Source organism: Haliotis cracherodii, unplaced genomic scaffold, assembly GCF_022045235.1.
Source record: "Haliotis cracherodii isolate W230 unplaced genomic scaffold, xgHalCrac1.p SCAF_15, whole genome shotgun sequence".
NCBI lineage: Eukaryota > Metazoa > Mollusca > Gastropoda > Lepetellida > Haliotidae > Haliotis > Haliotis cracherodii.
The window spans coordinates 33276831-33297856 of NW_027266270.1; the positions used below are offsets into that span (position 1 = coordinate 33276831).

General features: G+C 39.3%; 1 protein-coding gene across 1 annotated transcript; it reads right to left on the reverse strand.

Annotated features, from left to right (window-relative positions):
* Positions 1-12178: 12178 nt before the first annotated feature.
* On the reverse strand, positions 12179-20185 carry LOC139462531 (MOB kinase activator 3B-like). Its single transcript, XM_071244319.1, has 7 exons — positions 20113-20185; positions 17095-17245; positions 16672-16765; positions 15396-15529; positions 15097-15212; positions 13942-14028; positions 12179-13336 (listed from the first exon to the last, which is right to left on the reverse strand). The coding sequence occupies exons 1-7, from the start codon at positions 20158-20160 to the stop codon at positions 13307-13309; spliced, it is 660 nt and encodes a 219-aa protein (XP_071100420.1). The 5' UTR covers positions 20161-20185; the 3' UTR covers positions 12179-13306.
* Between the last annotated feature and the right edge of the window lie 841 nt (positions 20186-21026).

Below are 21026 nucleotides of genomic sequence, written 5' to 3' on the forward strand. Positions count from 1 at the left end.
TAGTTGGTTGAAAGGACCATAAAACCCTTGCTGATTTAATCATGGTATTAACAGATGAGTTTCTTGGGTGTGTTCGTATTATTCGACTTCCTTGAGATATTCAATAATAAAGAGTAAAATATGTCATCAGATCAGGCATGGAAACAACAATCTGTAGTAAGGCATGGTTATTGTAACAGGGCCCTGGTCCACAAAGTGTCCTTAGCACTTCGTACGACCTTCGTACGCCTATGAGTGAGTGAGTGAGTTGGGTTTAACACCGCTTTTAACAGCATTCCAGTTATATGGCGGCGTGTCAGCTTAATGTGGGAGGAAAGCCCCAAGTGATGCAGGTCTCAGACGTTTACCACTTCGGTGAAAACCACGCGCACGGGTATGGTGCGGACAAACCTAGAAACATAATCTCGGCGAACCGGGATTCGAACCCACATTCATAGGTTTCTGGTGTGCACAGCGAATCGCGGCGCCCTAGACGACTGGGCCACCCGTGCCCCCCGTACGCCTATGAGAAACTATATAGCTATTGATAGGTCGTAACGCTACGAATGGTTTATGGATCATAACCCAGGTCTGTTATAAAGTCAAGATTGCCACCTTTTCCGCGTGGTGTCATTATTGTGTGATTACTCTTTATCGTGAGTGCTATGGATATGTGTGTTTGTTTGTTGTTTAACGCCGCACTCAGCAATATTCTAGCTATATAACGGGGGTCTGGAAATAATCGAGTCCATGAACATCGATCCACGCAATTGGGATACGATGACATGCATCAACCAAGTCAGCGAGCCTGACCACCTGATCCCGCCAGTCGGCTCTTACAACAAGCATAGTCGCCTTTTAGGTCAAGCTTGGGTGGCTGAAGACCTATTCTACCCGAGATCTTCACGGGTCGTCTGGGTATGCATGACACTGAGACTGGTGTTTTTTAATTCAATCACATGTTGCCGACTATAGAAGTGACAATTTGTAGTTGGTGTTAGTTCCTTGAGTGAGTTGGCTTTAACGCCACTTTGAACAGTATTTCAGTTTTATCAGCAGAAGCACAATTCTCTGTTCGAGTTGCGTCACTTGGGCCCGCCAGAAACCTATAATCGTGGGTTCGAGCCCCGGGTCGCCCCGAATATGTTTCTAGGTTTTTCCGCACCATACCCGTAAGTTTTACCAAAATGGTAAACGTCTGAGACCTGCGTCACTTCGGGCTTTCCTCCCACATTAAGCTGACACGCCGTGATATAACTGGAATACTGTTAAAAGCGGCGTTAAACCCAACTCACTCACACTCATCTGAGAAACCCCTTGAACAGTGAGGCTGAAATTTTAGTGACTTCACACGTTAGTTTCCACCAATGATGACACCTGAATTTATAGAATTTATCATTTTCAATATGCCTGCCAGGGCACTTAGGCCACACTGAAATCTGTCACTCACTCACTCAGTTAACCTCAAAGCATGTCTTTGATCTATATGCATGAAGTGATTCGTGCCATTAAAACTTGTTCTCGTCGATATATAGTGCTGATACGACGTTAAATTTTAATTCACTCGCTTCAGACGTGGGAGAAAAACCAGAAGTGATGCAGGTCTCAGAAGGTTCAGACGAGCGCTGTATAGTGATGACAAACTTACAACCATAATCAGGCCGAACAGAGATTCGGACCCACAATCCAAGGGTTCCGGCTCGCCCAAAGGATGCAACTCTGCACAGCGTTAGGCCCACCCGTGCTTTATCTATCTTGTGAATGAGTGAGTGAGTGTATGATCATATAAACAAGGACTGGTCAGCTCGGAGTCAGTATACTGTGTCTGAGTGGGGTATTCATGTTAAACTGCAGGATGGTATCAAGCACGTCGCTATATTGGTCACATAATCTTAAACCTCACCATCAGTCCTTCTCCAACACAACCACTTAGGTTCCTCGTGATTTGGTGTTATTTGTTAATCTGGAATCTCGCTGTACATTATAGACTCGATCTAGCCACACTATAAACATGAACCTTAATCACCACACGAAAAACATTATTTTACATTATTCAAACACATTAACGTTAGTATAACGTCATTTTTTAGTACTGCGTCGACCCCATTGTTTGAATTTTGCTGTTTGTTGACAAGACACTTTCGTGGAAAATCTCATCCTAAAGTAGATAGTTTATGCAAACAAGACAGTTCTGTTGATTAAAACGTTGCGGCGATCGTTAACAGGTTTAACAATATTTAAATGGGATATTTCGTATTTCTGACGAGCTATTAACTACACTCACAGGGACTGACAAGAATGAAATAGCAAAGCTTTGTTTCAATAATACATACACCCAACTGCCGATGCCTCAAGTCAGCACTCAGAGATTGATCTTGAAATAACCGTTATCGGTTGCATTCGGCTGTGAGTTTCCCATCAGGTTTTAATGGCATCACTCATAAATTTATGGTAGCACAATTTTATGTTTGTTTGCATAATTCGTTTTGTTCTGTGCTGAACACGACGCTTGCTCCGTTGTTGGTCAGTTAATATCACCCTGCACCTGATGATACGTTATTGGGTGGCTATGGATAAATGAGTAGGATGTGATTTTCGTGCAATCCAATTTTGGTATCGAGTTTCAATTAGAAGGCGCTCTCATCAAAACACCACAAGCCGTACCGCTTGTTCGGAAAATGGTTGAGTTTCATGATACATCACCTCTCGTTTTGTTTTGTTTTTTTCTACGTTTTTTGATCGACCGCTCTCTGCCAATCCGAAAGGCCGGGCATTCGTCTGTAAAATGAATTTTAGAAGCAACATGCAAGGAACGGTAATGTGTGGTAACGTTTTAGACTAACACGTAAAAGTCCCTGAAATAGTTATGGGTAAGGTTTAATGAAACTCGTTCTACAAGAGAACCCCAAAGTATTAAAGGAACCCTCGTCTTTTAATTTCCTGGAGCGGAAATGAGTATAGACTGCCAGATCAGAGTTTTCTTATGTGAGCTAAAATGGGATTTAACGTTGAGCTCAATATAATTACCCTTACACTGACATATGTGTGCGTGCGTGAGTGTGCTTGCTTTTACTAGTCGGGGTAATGCCGGTTTTATAGTGCTAGCCCTCTGAGGTACCATGCCGCAGTGTAACATGGATACAGACACAGTATACTGACTCCGAGCCGACCAGTCCTTGTTTTAGCTTAGCCCCTTAATGCCAGCGCCAGGCAAGGTAACAAGTGCCATCTTTTACCGAATTTGGTTAGGCGGCCGGGGTTGAAACCTTCCGCTCTCTGAGCAGATGCTGTATCCACTAGACAATGAAGGCGGTCTTTAATAATAATTACTTTGTGTAAAGAGATGTTTGAACAAGTGTATGAAGAATGCCATCTCCTGGAAGGGTAACAAGTGTGTTGTTTGTTTTGACGCGGCCAGGCGATCGAACAGCAACCTTCCACTCTCCAGGCGGGCACTCTACCACTCAATCACGGAGGCAGTCCATTACATTTTGAACAGAAATGGCTAAGTACTGGCCATAAATAGGTTTAGTGGCAGCCATATTGAAAATCAGATTCGAACCTCCTGAACAAATATGGGTGTATTTATTGGTGGAAACAGGCATATGAAGTGTCAGCTTCATTGATCCAGTGGTTTCTGAGGAGAAGACAAACAGGCCACAACCTGAGCTCACTTAAGTTTCAGTCAGATGAGCAAAACTAACTGACTAGTGAAGTGGGACTTGAAAGTACCGCTTGGGACTGAGGACTCTCGATCTAATGACATCACATCCGGTTTGGGTAGACATGCGTAAAGGGGAAGCACCTAAACTTCCACTAAAATGTTTCACCTGTAAACAAATACAACTAATTCTAATACAACAGCAAACTTTTCTTTCCAATCTCAAGTTTGTGTTCAATTTCTTCAAACATTCCGTATTCATTCTCAATTCTAAGAAGACAAACAAATTATCATTTGACAGCGTTTTTATTTGCTGAGGTTCAGCCACGACAGAAACATAGAGTGATAGACAAGTCCACTGTCTATAGAACATGCCAGAGCTCACTACAGAAAGAGGCCACTGACGCTCACGAAGTTCACTAACAAATAAAGAGTTTCTCAATTATAAACATTGGTGTACTGTGAACAGTGTTAAAGAGTGGCCAGTGTGAACAAGTGGCCCAATGCTGGTTCAATAGCCAAGCAGAATCATACCAGATGACACTTCTCGACACCATCTTCATGCTTGTGATGCTCAGAACCTGGGGGGACTACCTGCCATGGGCGAACGTTTGATGGCAGTTCACTGATGCCCTTCACTTGTTATGCAAAGAAACAAAAGACTTGCATCTTGCCGATTTTGCAGCTTCTATCAGATAAAATCTATGTTAATCATTAAAATACACAGACTTAGGGTTTTGAATGAGTGATTGTGTAAATACTTTATATTGCATTTAATAAAACGCTAGTCATAACACTTGGGCTCTTAAGAATCAAGATTGGGCCATGCCAACCAGTGGTTGATGGCTTGAGCAGAAAGTCATGCCACCGGGGCATGATGACACACATACAGCCTGGATACTCATCAGTTGGTTCTTGTAACAAAGGGAACTTAACTGGACCACAAAGTAATTTTACAGGAAATATTTTTCGGACTTTTCCTACTGCCATCAAAAAAGTGCCTCCCACTAGACAAGGTGCTTGTAATTTCAAAATACACAAACAGCCTTTCTGCAATACTCAGCATTCCCTCTTGGAGCTTACAGCATCACAAGCACAAAAACAGCACCCCCTATACAAGGGGAACTTGTGTTGGACATCTCAATACGAGTAATCCTACTTGGCATAAAGAAGTAAACGTAACAGTGTTTGTGAATACTTACTGTACGGTAATCAATACACAAATAACAAAAATATCATACAAAAAAATAACTTCAAGTTATCTAGACCAGATTCTCATGACAGAATTCACAGAATTAATTAGCAAAAATAATATTATCATTAATCAACCATAATTTCAAATTCAAAAGATTTAGCCAAAAAACTACAAAGGTCTTAGAAGGATCACTTTCACCAAACATCTGTAATACACAGTATTTCTTGTTGTAAGCATCTGAAGGACAATTGAGCATTTTTCATCACGTCAAAACACAATTATATTTTCCAGGGATAAACGCATCTCCTCAAAACTGACTATTCTGCCAACTATCAAACTGATGGAGTCCTTGAACCAAATGATGTAATCAAACTATGGTTTTCTTTGACAGTTTCACGATTCTGTGAGAGAAGAATAAGCATCATTTTGTGATAAACCCTTCAGAGAACGAAACACAGGTTAGGGACTTCAGGATATACAGAAATAGTTTCATGAGCAAAGACATCACAGCACTGCTAAAACTAAAGATTAACAGAAACATCGCAGGTTCAAGCCCATAGTGAGGGCATGATCAATGTCATAAAGTGGCTGAACAGTACCGGCACTTCAGTTTAATCACGGCATGTCACCCTGACGTGGAAGGAAAGCCACATATGATTCAGGACTAACATGTTTACCACACTGGTACAGTGTTTGAAATAATTGTATAACCAAACAAGACAGTCAGGTAGGTGACCAAAAAGTGTTGCCTGCCCGTCTTCAAAGTTACCTGCCAACATTCAGACATTATAAATATTGAAAAATCCCCAAAACAATAAGAAAAAAATCACATCTTGATTCAGCTGAAATAATGCAAACAATTACTTGAGAATCTCTAAGGAGTTATAATAAAACGGAATACGTAAGTAGTCTTTAAAAAATCATAATGCAACACAACAGAAAAGTTACCACCCCAGGGGCAGGCGGGCAGGCAGTTATTTTGGACACTGCATTGGTGCAACCCATCAGCACAGGGAGGGTGCTGATAAACCTAGAAACATAATCAGGGTGAACCAGGATCCGTACTATGATCATAGGTTTCTGGTGCAACTAGGGGACACAACTCTGCCCAAATTGCAGCACCTTAGGCAATTGGGGCATATGTGTTCCATTCCTTGACAGACTTGATTCGAAACATTTGGTTCCTCGTGATTTGGTGTTATTTGTTAATCTGGAATCTCGCTGTACATTATAGACTCAATCTAGCCACACTATAAACATGAACCTTTAACGTTAATGGAATGCTACATGGCAAAGTTGAGTATAGAAACAAAAATGTCAAGAATTTCTGTAAACTGAGCTTGATTGTTAAGGATAACTAAATTAACATATTGTCACTATCATGGCCCTATAAATACCGATGAAACAAGACACACTTCATCTGACATGACCCTGTTAGGCGGGACTTTCTAAAATCTCACAATATTGCTTCATAAAATTGTCCAGTCAGTGAACTACAATGTACAAAATGGTTTAAAAGACAGGCACAGGAATATATGTACAATGGATCAAACCGGCATGACAGAGAAATAAACTGAAATTCTATGATTTAAGAAAATCATCCTATGACCATTACCCATCACAAGAAGAGTATATATACATTTCAACATGGGGGAGGAAGCTTACACTGTCAGATAACAATCCTGCTTGGAAACCTTGCGTCACATTCAAAAAGATATTTTTAAAAGTTACATCATTTTCTTAGTCAAGAACATATAAAGATTAGAAAAAGATTAAATGAAATTATCAGATTTAACCTTTCATTCGGTTCAATTATCCTGTGAAACACAATGAAAATGACCTTATTACCATGAATTTACCAATACAACGGGAACATTATTAACAACTTAACTTACATTATTAATTTCTTATATTAACAAAACACTTTTGAATATCACACAATAGGGAAAAAATACTGTTTTCATATTCAACAAACAAAAGATTTCGAGAAAATAGTTCAAAGGCAAATATTTCAGAATTTAATTTAGGTGTTTTAATTTCAGGAAAATTTGTCTGAAAGTGTAAGCTTGAAATATGATTGAATTGTCACGTACGGAAACAGCGGTAGATTATGCACAGGCAAACAGCTACAACAATCTAGAAACAAGTATTTCTCAATACCTTAACAAAACATTCAACTCCAAGCAACAAATATGGGCCCTCAATGAGTCACAGATCTCATATTGGTAAGAATAATCAATCACAATATTTGTATTACATAAAGTGAATATTTTGGGCAGTGGTCGTCAAAAATCACACTCTTTAATTCAATTATGAAATTAATTTCTATGAGACAAAAGAAAATAAGAAACGTCCATATTTCTCCCTCCCTTGAGATAACAATGCATAATCCATTCCAACTTCTATATTTTTCAAATGATTCTTAATACCATCAACCTACATGTTCAGGACTATCCTAAGAGCCCAGAGTGGTTGATGTGAGCGAACATACATATATAGTTATTAACAAAGAAACAATATATAAGCATACTGTATCACTCAAATCACTACATCGACAAGAATGTTATCCCCATCAAATACCCAGGTTAAACCATGTCCCTGCTGTTCCTCTCTGTATCCTAACCTGACTGTATGGCAGGGGAGACAACTAGTTGGGGTGAGTGAGTGAGTGAGTGAGTTGGGTTCAACACCGCTTTTAACAGTATTCCAGTTATATCGCGGCATGTCAGCTTAATGTGGCAGGAAAGCCTGATGTAGGTCTCTGACGTTTACCACTTTGGTGAAATCCATGAGCATGGGTATGGTGCTGACAAACCTAGTAACATAATCGGGGCGAACCGGGATTCGAACCCACAATCATAGATTTCTTGCGTGCCCAAGGGATGCAGCTCTGCACAGCGAATCGCTGCGCCTTAGACGACTGGGCCACCCGTAACCCCTGACAACTAGTTGGACCATCCACACAATTCAAATTATCCAGATAATGAAGTCCCTCGGACACGACTGGTCAAGGACACCAAATTTTGAGTGAATCTGAAGGATGGTTTTACACCACTAATACTATTCTAGCATTATCACAGCAGGGGACACCAGATATTGCCTTCACACATTATACCCATTTTGGGAATCGAACCCCGGACTACGGTGCAATGAGTGAACGCATTAACAACTTGGCTATCCCATCACCCTGTGAGCAAAGTGAGTGACAGAAGAAACCTGGATGATCTGAGATTCGAACTCACAACCAGTGCATCATGGCACAGCTAAGGGACACAACTCTGCACAAAAGAACTGCATTTGTTTGACCACTGGGCCAATGCACCAGTTCGTTCAAGAGAACAAAGTCTTTATAATCTTAACAGAGGATACGTTGTCAAATGGACAGAGTACATATAGGAACAACATGGACACAAGTTGACCCGATATTCAAGGACGTTACAAAAGTGCATGTGCACCAAATACAACACTGTGCTGACAGTGAAAATTATTACTGATGGAATTATGAAAGACTCAACATTTATGTCAGCTATAAGACTGGGCAACAATACACATCATGTATATAGCTTAGAAAATAGTAAACATTGTAGCGTATCCAAAGCATTAGCGTAAGAAATGCTTGATCAATTGTTAAGGACATCCAAATGTAGAGTCAGGAAATAAGACCAGGGCCCCCTTCCTCAAGGTGATCGCAGCAAAACAACTGTCATAAGTCTATGTTAAAGTCAGTTAAAGTTATCAGTCACTAAGTGCTATGATCACTTTGTGGAACGGCACCGAGTGCTACAAAAATAGCCTTTGTTGGATTCATGTGTGATAATCCTGGAAGAGAGTACAACTTCATCGTCACAATTCAAATATGTACCGATGATTACAATCAAATTTCACATCGCAAATACGCATCCCATATCTGGTGAGTGACAATCATTTCCCAAAATTAGTGAAAAGATAAGCTTAATCTACTTACTCCTATAGCACCAGCAGATCCATATTTCATCATTTAATATAACACGGACTGATCAAGGACTGATGTTGTGAGTTCTGGAATTTTTAAATGAAGCTCTCTTTCAAAATCCTGAACAAACCCTTATTTTCCATAACCCCATAAAATAAGTTGTGTTCTTTTATGTTATAAGTTGTTGCAGATTTAAACGTTGGCCCCATTTCATGAAGGTATGACAGTGCTGTTGTAAGAAATTCAAATAAACCAGAACTGTGTTAATCCAGACAGTTTGTTGTTGTTTAACGCCCCACTCAGCAATATTCCAGCTATATGACAGTGTTTTGTAAATAATCAAATCTGGACCATCTTGAGTGATTGACATCATGAGCATCAATTGGGATACAATGACATACAATCAACCAGTCACTGAGTCCACCCGATCCAGTTACTCACCTCTTACGACCAGCATAGGTTGCTGTGGGCCTATATTCTTACCCAGAATCCACACGATGTCCAGACAGTTTAAATCCATCAGGACCAAATTAAGTACTGTGCTTCTGAGACAAACAGAACTAGGATTCTTGACACAAGGACCCAACTGACTGTCCATAATAGCAGGTTTCTGGTTTACGAAGGTTCAACAGTATCATCCTAATCCTTAGAAGTGGCTTCATTTGAAAACACAGGACCCCAAACTCAGTCTGCAGACAAAGTTCCTTGTTCACATGCGAGATCTGAGATTCCAATGCGAATGACAAATGTTTGATTATGACATTGAAACGAACAGGGTAACTACACAATATTTACACCACGCAACAGCCATGTAATGATGCGACTGTTCATATGACTAGGCAAGGTAACACAGTGATTGGTCACAGATGTGAGGCAGCAACATGATGCTCTCAGACTCAGACAAGGCCACAACACAATGCTTCACAGATAACAATAAAGTTCAATTATTTCACTGTTTGAAAAGTAAGTTCACAAAATAACACTTGATAATTACGTCTCAAGCTGGTAGTACTCAGGGTCAAAACACATCTTAAATGAAAATTTGGAGAAAGATCGTTCTGAGCCAGTCCAGCGACAGTGATAAGCACAAGCTCCACCACTCTTAATGTTGTGGGAGTCCGACAAAAACTGAAACTTAGCTCAGATCGCTTATCTTTTACTGATGAGAGGTCATCTGGGTTTTTTTCAAAACAAATAAAATTAACTGTTAAAACATCTTTAACTATGGAAGATGTAACTGTTTATGTAAATCTTAACTGGCAATTTCTACTTTCATTTTCTTTATTCATACACAAGTTATCTCCCTTGCACTGACAGTATCCACCTGCATTACGGCATTGTTAGATACTTAAATAGATAAAATCTTTATTGAATGGCAAAACTAACAGGTTTTGAGCTGGTGGGATCTGTAGCTTTCAAAATCCAACTCTATCTTGCATTCAGTGTGGCTGAGGCCTTGTCTCAGTTTTGAATACAGTCGCAAGCAATCACACTCTCTGTGAAGTGATAACGCGAAAGGGATGAATAGTACTTGCAAAACAGGATAACATCCTTCAGGCCATTGCACTCTGATCATCACACAGTTAAACAGCTTACGCAAACTCATTTCTGATCTTGGACTTACAAAATACAAGAAACTGTTTCTTTTAAGTTAAAATGAAGACTGATTTTCAGTCTAAATAGTAATTATAGTGATTTGATCTTTAACCAAGAAAAACTACTTTCTCATATGCAGTGATGCTGCTTATACATTGGTAAACTGACACTGGCTGCAAAAATTGGTTTAGAAATGTTAGAAGGGAATCCAGGGTTAGTAAGTAGATGACCAAAATGCAATATCCCCTGTGTGGTGAGGATGATAGTGGATTTGCATGAATGAGATTTCACCACTATATGTGGAAATAGTACTTGATAGGTGTGATAATATAGACAAGATACAAACCCCTCACGATTCTTAATCAATCCATCTTACTGCAGACAAAATTGAAAAATATACAAGAAATTTATGTACGAAATATTAGCTTTCAACCTAATTTGATCTAGACAAGAATGTTTTAACAGGCTTGTCTACATTATCACACCTTCATTAAAGCTGTCTTAAATCACCCTACAGTGTGAAAGTATACACAAACGAGAATGCTCGTCAAGGGCCCTAGAGCTTCATCAAACAGCCCCAAATAGGTGTATTACATTTCAGGCTGGGCGGACTGTATATTCTTATACATACATTCAACATGATCAAACACCAAAAGATGAAAGAGTCTATTTTCCTCCTTCGTTAAATTACCCTCAATGAATGAACTTACACAGAAAATACCTCCTCAGGCAAGAGTAACAGTTTGGGTTAAAATGATATCACAAATATGTTATGCATGTAAAGATGGGTCCATTCTGATGTTCCTTTCAGGGTTCAAGAGAGTGATTTTGCATCATTCTTGTTATATGGTTTAAAATGGTGAGCATTACAATACTGATTGGCCACAGTCTGTAAATTCTAAAATAAACATTAAATGTCAATGCCAGAGAAAATCAAGAACCAGAAAATCCAGTGACACAATAGAATCGATTATTGGCCAGACGTCATATGAGTGAAATTTTTCTCTACATAATGGAATATCGCTTTTAATGTGACATGTTAAAGCTCTATATCATCTCATTTTGTTTCCTGGGATGTTTCTACTGTCATTTATGGCCTATAGGTTTGCAGCCAAGCAGGCCACATTTCAACATGTCAAGAATGGACAATCCAGTGATCGATATTGTGAGCAATGATCTACACCATAGGAGTATGATGACACACAACCCACCAACTCAGCAGGCCTGACCGCCCGATCCATCAGGCCAAGCTAACACACACACAAGTCAGAACAACTTGCCTGAGAAGGTATCACTGTATAAAGTCTGATATTGTTTGATGCCACTAACTTCACACAATGACAGATGAAACTTTGAGCATTATAAGCCATGATATTTGCATGTTTAGCTGTAAATGATGAATGCTTACAAAACGTTGTAACTCCCTGTCGGACATTACTGACGGAAGAGACAAGTCGGTGGATATTGAAGTTGACAAGGTCAGAAGCAACCTGTCCTGAGGCAATTGATGGTGATTGTTAAAGCTGTGATTTGTCACTAAGGATGCTAGCTATCAAGCTGCAATCTGTCCAATCAAATCAAAATCAGATCTTATACTCCAATACAAATACCTGTCTGCATGAAGATCCGATAGCCCTCAATAGGAGGGCTGAACTCTCTAATCAGTGAGTTGGGTTTAATGCCACATTTAACAGTATTCCAATTATATCACGGCGTGTCAGCTTAATGTTTCTGGGTTCAAGTGGGCATTCAGATCAGAATATGTGACTTTCGTATCTTGACAAAATTAAACAAATTAAAAACAATCAGTTCAAAACGTAAGTAAATAAAGCAGCTCCATAAAGTTGCTGTGGATATTGTATACACTGTCATTTCTGAACTCTGTGACATCTTCAACAAAAAGGGTTTCCATCGAAGAAATAATTGTTCTGTTTATATCAAAATTTCCAAATCGAATTGAAATAAAAATTAAACCAAATTGTTTTCGAAAGCAGACATCTGATTGGCTCAAGAACCCACTCATCCTTCATTTCGATTGGGCATTCAATGTTCGCTCAGGGTTCGCCTTAATCATCCATGGAGATGTTGTCAGATCTTCACATAGAGAGGTATCACATCACAGTAAAACATCTGACATTTCTGAGATCAGAATCTGTCCACTATCTGAAATGCTTGCACTGGAATGACTATGAACGGGGTACTGATTCTATTATACACCAAACAGAGACTTATCTAGGATTTTCCAACGCCTCATATTCCCTCAAAAGGATTCCTAATTTTGGTTACAAATTCACAAAGGTATACACATTTCCCAATTGATTAATTTTCCATGATTTTCAGTTCATAGAAATCAGAACTTATTATAATATTTAGTTTTAATTTACATTTTTTTAGGAACATATGGCACAAGTTAAAATTCCTGGATAATTCCCTGCTCCTGGTTATGAATTTTTGGAAGCACCATTCCACAATAACTGTACACAATCTCAAGACACTTTCAACACATTCATCAAATACGTCCATAGTGACACGATTACTGCTTAGCAGCTGAAAAAACAATGTTCATTATTTTTTTCCGATGTACAAATTCTCAGACAAATGTTCTACACTTTTTGAAACATTCAGATGATATGATGTGCTGACAAGTCTAACATTTCTCAATGATAAAGTACTGCATTAACTCCACATGAGGGCATAACATTGCTTGTTTCGGTGGCCTATTTGGATATAACTAAGTCTTCATGTAACGTTCACCCTAAAACTGGACTTTATTTGGACACCTTAGGCCATGATTTCACAGAGTATGTTCTGTACATACAAACTAGCCCATCGCTCACAGACACAAAAATATAGCCCTGCATCTCTACACTGGTAGTGCTTGGTGAAGGCTGCAATGTGCACCTTGTTACGGTGGCTGGCAACACTAGTGGCAGATCCTCTCCGTCATCTCTCTCTGAAAAAACAAGTAAGTGAATAAATAGTTGTAACATCTTCTGTATCTCAAGGTCTTGCTTTAATGTAAATCAAGGGCAGGTAATTTGAGATTGCTAGAACCATGGGAATGGATCCAAGGCCCACTTGCACAAAGCGATCTAAGCGCTAAGACAATCTTAAGCCAATGTTAAAGTATAGGAGTTACGATCATCTCAGCGCTAAGATTGCTTTGTGCAAGTGGGCCCAGGGGTTAGTGTAAGTTTACTGAAGTGTGAGCCGTGGAGATACAGAGGATGACAGTTGTTAGTGCTACCTGACAAACATCAGCATATAAAACCTTGTCACAAAGTTTACAGTTTCTGAAAAGGCTCATATGACATACTCACACATACACATGCACTTATGAACATGTCTACACATTGTTTCATCTCACTATACAGATTCAAGTGCAGAGTAATTCCTCATGAATAAAACCACCATCAGATCCTGGCACATATAAGGGACACAACTCTACAGATTAAATTGCAGCACAATGAACCACATGGACACAGCTATGTCACATCCTGGCACATTTAATTGCAGCACTTGGACAGAACATATATGCAAGTATCCAAAGTATCTTACCAATGGTTCTAGTTCCTTCTTATCCACAAGGGAATACTCATTGACAAAGTAGTAGAAGTGTTTGTAGCAGGTGTTTACATGAGCTTCCTGAAACAGACAGAGGGGTATCAGAGACACACTATTTCACTGGACCATGTTGACAGGTGACTCCATACTTTAACATGGCCAGATTGCTTGGACCAAGTGTTTAGTGTATCATTCTCTCCCAAGTATTCACAACCTCATTAAAATCAGATCTTAGTTGTTGCTACCACTAAACAAAGATTAAAGGACACAAGTCACATCATAACGGCCTTTCACCAGAGCATCGCTTACCAGATCGGGATAGTGACTGTTGAAATGTGATTTCTAATCATGCAACCTTGAAAAGGTTAACATGGGGAACTCTGAATGACAGTTACCGTCATAATCGTTGTCTGTCTCTTGCTTCAATGGGTCCAACATTAGTATGGAAGAGACAGACTTTCTATTGTAGTGCCATACAATCTCGGCCATCTATTAGACATTACAGAATGTTCTTTTGTTCAGTTTTCAAATTTTGCATCAAGAACTGAGTAATCCAATATGGAAGTCGCCGGTTAGAAACTAGTGCTGTATAGCTCAAGGAAGTTGATCATGATTGGCTAATGTCGACTCAACTTTGTGAAGGTCATTCTGACATGAGCTGCAATGCGATGTCCTCAGATCTTTGTTTCGGGGTAGCCAGAACTAAGATCTGATTTTGATGAGATTGAAATATTCATAGCAATAGCATCCAAGTCAAAATCGTGAAACTTTTGAGGATAATAACTTCTTTATTGTTTACAACAACATTTCAGGGCTACATCATGCCCCTTCATCAGGTGAGTGAATGGAGAACAGACACACATTCACCTGATAATGGTGCAACAAGTGGCCCTGAAACAGCATTAAAAACAATAAAGAAGTTGTTGTCCATAAATTTTGCATGTGTAAAAATATTATTGAATTCCAACAATGGCTTCCATAAACTGACCCTCTAAGAGGAACAAGAAGTCACCATGAAAGTCTACTCGCAATAACCACTCGTATAGCTATCTTATCCATATGAAACTAGATAGTACTGTTGGATTACTTCTAGTTTCTAACACTGACAACATACAAAAGGTGAAAATGTTCTGAGAAAAGTTTACATACGGCGCCGATGGCGACAAGTTTGTCAAAGTGATGGATGTAGACATGGACAAAGACTCGGAAGAGGCGACTGAGGATTTTCTTCACCACCTGAAGGTAGTTCCTGGGAAACTGTGTCTCTGGAACAAGATTGAAACACTGTACCGAATAACAGTTTAGGGCCAATGTATTTACAACAGGTTTTATAGGTGTATGAACAAGGAATATGTTAACATTAATCTGTGTTTCTATCCACTCCATGAGAAGTGCAATATACCGAGAGGCGGGGACTGATATGATGTTACTAGACTATCATAACCTACCTGCAGAAACGGGGAATATGTTCTCGTCATTAATCTGTGTTTCTATCCACTCCATGAGAAGTGCTATATACCGAGATGCGGGGAGGGCTGTGGCTTTCTTGTAGTTTAGACCATCACTCCAGAAGTACTCGTACCTGAAACAAGATGGCAGATTACAGCACCTACCGCTGTGTATCATCTGGGATTTGTCATGAGTAGCACATCATCAAACATGGCCACTGCTTGGTAGACAGATTGTACTGTCGATTGTTCTGCCGTTAAGTAATTCATGGGTTTTGTCAGTAGGTGAAGGTCCAAGCTCACTATCATTATCATTAGATAATCAGTAGAGGACGTAACGTGTACGTGATACGGGAGAGAGGGGTCACTCGTATGCGTGACGGCCTATCAGTGGACCATGGATTTCAGCATGTTGCACAAAAATGTCTCTACAAGTGTTATTTGTGAAAATAATGAAACAAAATTAAGTACAGTTATTGATCATTATACTAGTTATCGAATGACATGAAAAAAATGTCATAAGAAAAATAATAAACGGTCAAATTGGGAGAAAAATGTGCAAAAATAGAGCAAAATGTTCTGTTTTTGACAGCGATTTTTATGTACATATTTTTCAGAAACTAACATGTAGTATTTTCTAAAAGCTTATTCATCGTAGAGATACAAAATATATGAATTATTTCACACACACCAACACACACCAACGCACACCCGTTTTCCATTGATAATGACTTTGACCGCCGGTCAGTGTCATGCTACAGACATGCTATGTTTGTTGTTTAATGCCACAATCAGCAATATTCCAGCTATAGAATCGAATCTGGACCAGACAATCCAGTGATTGACATCATAGCGGACCCACAGACTTGAGGACCTGCAGTCTCTGACTATACTCTTCAGGCCCTCACTAAAAATGACTGCAGCTAGTTGTGACAAATAAATAGACATGTAAATTTACTGCAGGCCATAAGGACTTCGAAACTACAGGCCTAACACGACATCCACCTGCCATGGACCTCTGTACAGATGCTTATTCAAAAAATGAGAATATACTTCGCTGACATCTTTGTTGCTTCCGACACCTTCACGACAATCTTAGCGCTAAGAGGGCTTCATGAGTAGGCTGACAGCAACCAATGCTAAGCAGAATGCCCAACTGCCAAGACTGACTTTAGTCACCAAACAACAAGCCAGTGAGAACTAGAGTCCACAGGGATATAAGGCAGGGTTATAATGAGCCCATTGATACTCCATCAAGGAAGATAAGTCAACTTACTTCGGTCCTCCCGACATCGTGGGGCAAGTCTGTTCAGTACAGTGCTCACATATTGTACCATACAGAAGGTTAATTCTGTTGAAGAAGTCAACCACTGAAAAATAAAACAAAGTCAAGCATTGGTTACGTGCAATTAATATGTGACCAAACATACCAAGTCTGTTGAGAAATTTCAGTAACATGACTCCAAAGAAGATCAGCATGAAAAGGGAGGTTACTCTTTGAGAACGTCATTCAACCAAGGCACAACCAATTCTCAGGACATCAAATGAACAAAATCTTAATTTTTCAAAAACCTCAAACAACATCATTTTAGGGTATATTCTTATCTTTTCTGAAACAATTCTTTCTTAAATTATTATATAAAAATCGCATGCTCTTCCCTCCGGTTGGATGTATCGTATCAACTGTTCAGTCCCTTACCATGCACAGCAATCCAGTCATTCATGTCTTCCCCCTGAGGGAGTCGGACGACCTCCTTCAGGTCAATGCCGGCGTTGAGGGAAGCGTTGGCCTGCTTGTGGAGGTTGTACTTCATCGTACCATGCTCAAACTTCTTCCGGGGACGGAAAGTCTGAAATGTTAACATGGTTCGTAAACTTTACTCAAATATGTATAGAAATAAAACCAGGGTGCCGTTGTACAAAATAACCTTACCGTTACGACTTTCGTAAATCTATGTTAAGGTTTGTTTGTTTGTTTGTTTGTTGTTTAACGTAGCAACTGGCAATATTCCAGCTATATGATGGCGGTCTGTCAATAATCGAGTCTGGACCAGACATTCCAGTGATTGAGCATCGATCCACGCAATTGGGATCAATAACATGCATCAACCAAGTCAGCAAGCCTGACCACCGATCCCGTTAGTCACCTCTTACGACAAGCATAGTCGCCTTTTACGGCAACCATGGGTTGCTGAAGACCTATTCTACCCCGGAACTTCATGGGTCTATGTTAACGTATGTGAGTTACGATCACCTCAGGGCAAAGATCACTTTTCTGCAACGGCACCCAAGCCCTTAGATGCAGTATGCAACTTTAGTTTGGTTAAGTTTCTGTTTGGTCTCGTAAGAACAGCAAGCAATAGCCCATTTTAACACTACAATGAACAAGAACTGATGCTAAAAGCCAAGTTCAGGCTAGTGGACTCAAAAGACTGTAGATGTGGTGAGGTTTCAATGCGTCCTATCTTCCCTTCTCTCACAAATATTTATCCTGTTTACCATGTTTACAGGAAATTTTGTTATTCAATATTTCCTGATTTTGGTCTACTCTTGTCATGTTTTTTCAAATGTCAGACTTTTTTTTAACAAAATCAGCTGAGTAATGTATGTGAACATGCTTTTCAATAAATTCTCTTTGAAATGCTTGATGGCCTTGGGGTGTCATCAGTGGTAGAAACAAGACTGAAGTTTCAGCTTCATAGGTCCAGTGTTTTCTGATTAACAAAAGGCTGCCAGGTGCCTCAAACAAATTTCAGTGACACTATGCATGAAAATTTAGTTTTGAAGAAGATTCTTGAATTCTTATTTTTAAATAAAACATATCCTGCTTTCTTGACGGTTTTGTGCGAAGAATGTTCGCCACTACCATAGAATCTAATGGCCAGTAAACATGGTAAACAGGTACCTAACTCTAATGATTGTAAAGGGGTGACTGATCGTAAAGGGGGTCCAAAGGCAAAGGATAGAGTTAGTGGGACCTACCCTAACACAATTATTGAAGCCTAAGGAAAGATGACCAGTGAAGCAGGAGCCACAGCCACAATAACCAGGTACCACTGAACAGGGACCTTACCCTAATGATCGTAAACAGGGTGATTGATTGTAAAGGGGATCCAACGTCTAAGGATAGAGTTGGGGGTAACCTACCCAAACACAATGAAATAACCCTAAGGATAGATGATCTGTTAAGCCAGAGCCACAACACAAAAACCAGAGACCACAATCCTAATTGATTTTTTGCAAAATATGTCCCATGATAGATAGTGTTCAGCATGTTCAGCCGGCAACATTTGGATATCTGCAGCGCCAATATAATATATCTAAAATACTACATTCCTGCATTTAATAAAGAAAATTAATGATTTGAAAAAATATAATACATATATATTAGTTCCCATTTATGATCCTTTTAGCCCCTTGAATTAAGTTGAAACCGAAACGTAAAACATATTGAAAATAAAAGTGCTTTAAACTAGCACTTGCAATAAAATGCGCCGCTGCAGGCTATATTCAGTATCCAAATATTCAAAACTCTTAGCATCGCTGGGCTTATTCAATGGCATTCAATGTGTAGAGCTGATAGATCACTGAGAGGAACTTAAGCACATTCCATGACCCCAGCAACTCTGTTGCTCGGCTGACATCATAAGGGCATTGTTTCGCCAGTGTTTTGCAAAAACATTTCACAAATTATGTCTTAGGGTATTGTGACGTGTTTGTAAACTTTTGTGGTGCTGAATTCATAAGGTAGGCCGAAAAGTATATATCCCAAAGACACCAGGGTTTCAAGTCTTTCAGCCCTGTGAAGATCTGTGTGAGAATTGGTCTTCAGAGGCGACTAACAGGATCGGTTTCGCAGGCTCGCTGACTTTGTTGAAACATATCATCGTATACCAATAACATAGATTGATGATCATAATGTCAATCACGGGATTGTCTGGTCCAGATTCGATCATTTACAGACCATCGTCACATAGCTAGAATACTGCAGAGTGCAGCGTTAAACAACAAACAAATACTATGATCCACATTATCCTTTCAGTGTTCCCTCCCACACTTTTCTGTCACAAAATCATGTGTGGCATTAAAAAACAAATAAATTCAAGCCTTTCATTACGTTGTGGTGTTCTGTCAAATGCAATATGCATTTTTGTAGATATTTAAAAATGGCAAATTAACCCCTGTGATATGCCTAAATAGGCCTATACACTTTAATTACAACTGAGAATTTATATATCAAACTCAAGTGGATATAATTCCATAAGCATAACAGGTAATTCTGTTGCCACTTTGCCGTAAAGTACACTGAACTAATTCAAAATCGCAAAATTTTAGAGGCTACTTCAGATTTAGAAGGAGGAAGTGTGTATTTATAGGTCCCATGAGGATGTCAAAGTAGGGGGTCAGGCGATCACGGCTGAAATATTCAACGAGGTCGCCTGTGTAGGTCGCCTTTCCAAATCAATTTTAAAATGTCAAGTAATGTTTCTGTTGAAAATTTAACACACGGCTAATGATCTTGGGGGAAATTAGGTGACATCCACGGTAACCAGACTTGTCAAAATTACTACAGGAAACCCGATGATTCATGCTTCACAACATCGGTTACTTTTGTTATTTTCTCGACAATTAAAGAACATGTCATGAAATGTATTACGATCAGACTATGTTTAAGATACATGTATATAAACATTTACACAAATGGAGCAAGTCGCACCTTATCTTTCTTGAAGAATATCGCGAATGCATCTCTAGCAGCCGCCATTTCGTCTTCTTTAGAATGCTAATATCCTAACAACTCCTATCCAATGTTTGTTGTGACTAACACCATCAGATGGTCTATCACATTCAATTTGCATACAATAGGTTTTTTCTATAATACCCACATTCCTACTCATAGCAAACGACAACATTGAAGACGGGTTTTTTTAAATGAGTGGATTATGTTATAATATCATCTGTTATTAGTAGCTTTATACGGGCCTCTCTTTTTTCTAACTTTGGTTCACTCATGCCCTCGTTTGTTTAAACCGGGGATCGAAATATGATAAGATTTTTAAAAAAGTAATATCTTGAAAGTGTGCTAGGAACGGTGAAACAAATTGGAATAAACGAAACCCTTAGACCGTTTGGTGTGTTTGCACGACATCAAAGAGTGTCAACTCCCAACAGATATTAATCTGTTTGCGTTATTGCTGGCTGTACAGGAAACGATAAAAAATATCAATGATTTGTTTCAGTAGTTTTAAACCTTTGTTATCCAAGTAAGAAGTAGTGTACATGGGTATAGGCTAAATGGCGAATTAGCTTACCTATGTAAATACACAATTTACACATTGGTCCAAATTTGTGTAGGTTAAAAGGGACGGTTGGCTGTATTTATATTGCGTCCCTGAACTTGGAATTGGGTTAGACGTCATACATGCACAACTCTTAACCCCGTACCTGGACATAGAAAAACATAAGTTTAATCTTCTGTTAAATCAAGTTTAATTACCTGGGTCAATCTATCAATAACAGATAACTCCACAAAGAAAACATCTCAATTTTACGTTTACACAAGCCACTTGAGATGTACACCAGATCATGAAGACTACGTTCTTCCGTCTGAGACACCTTCTCCAGATTGCT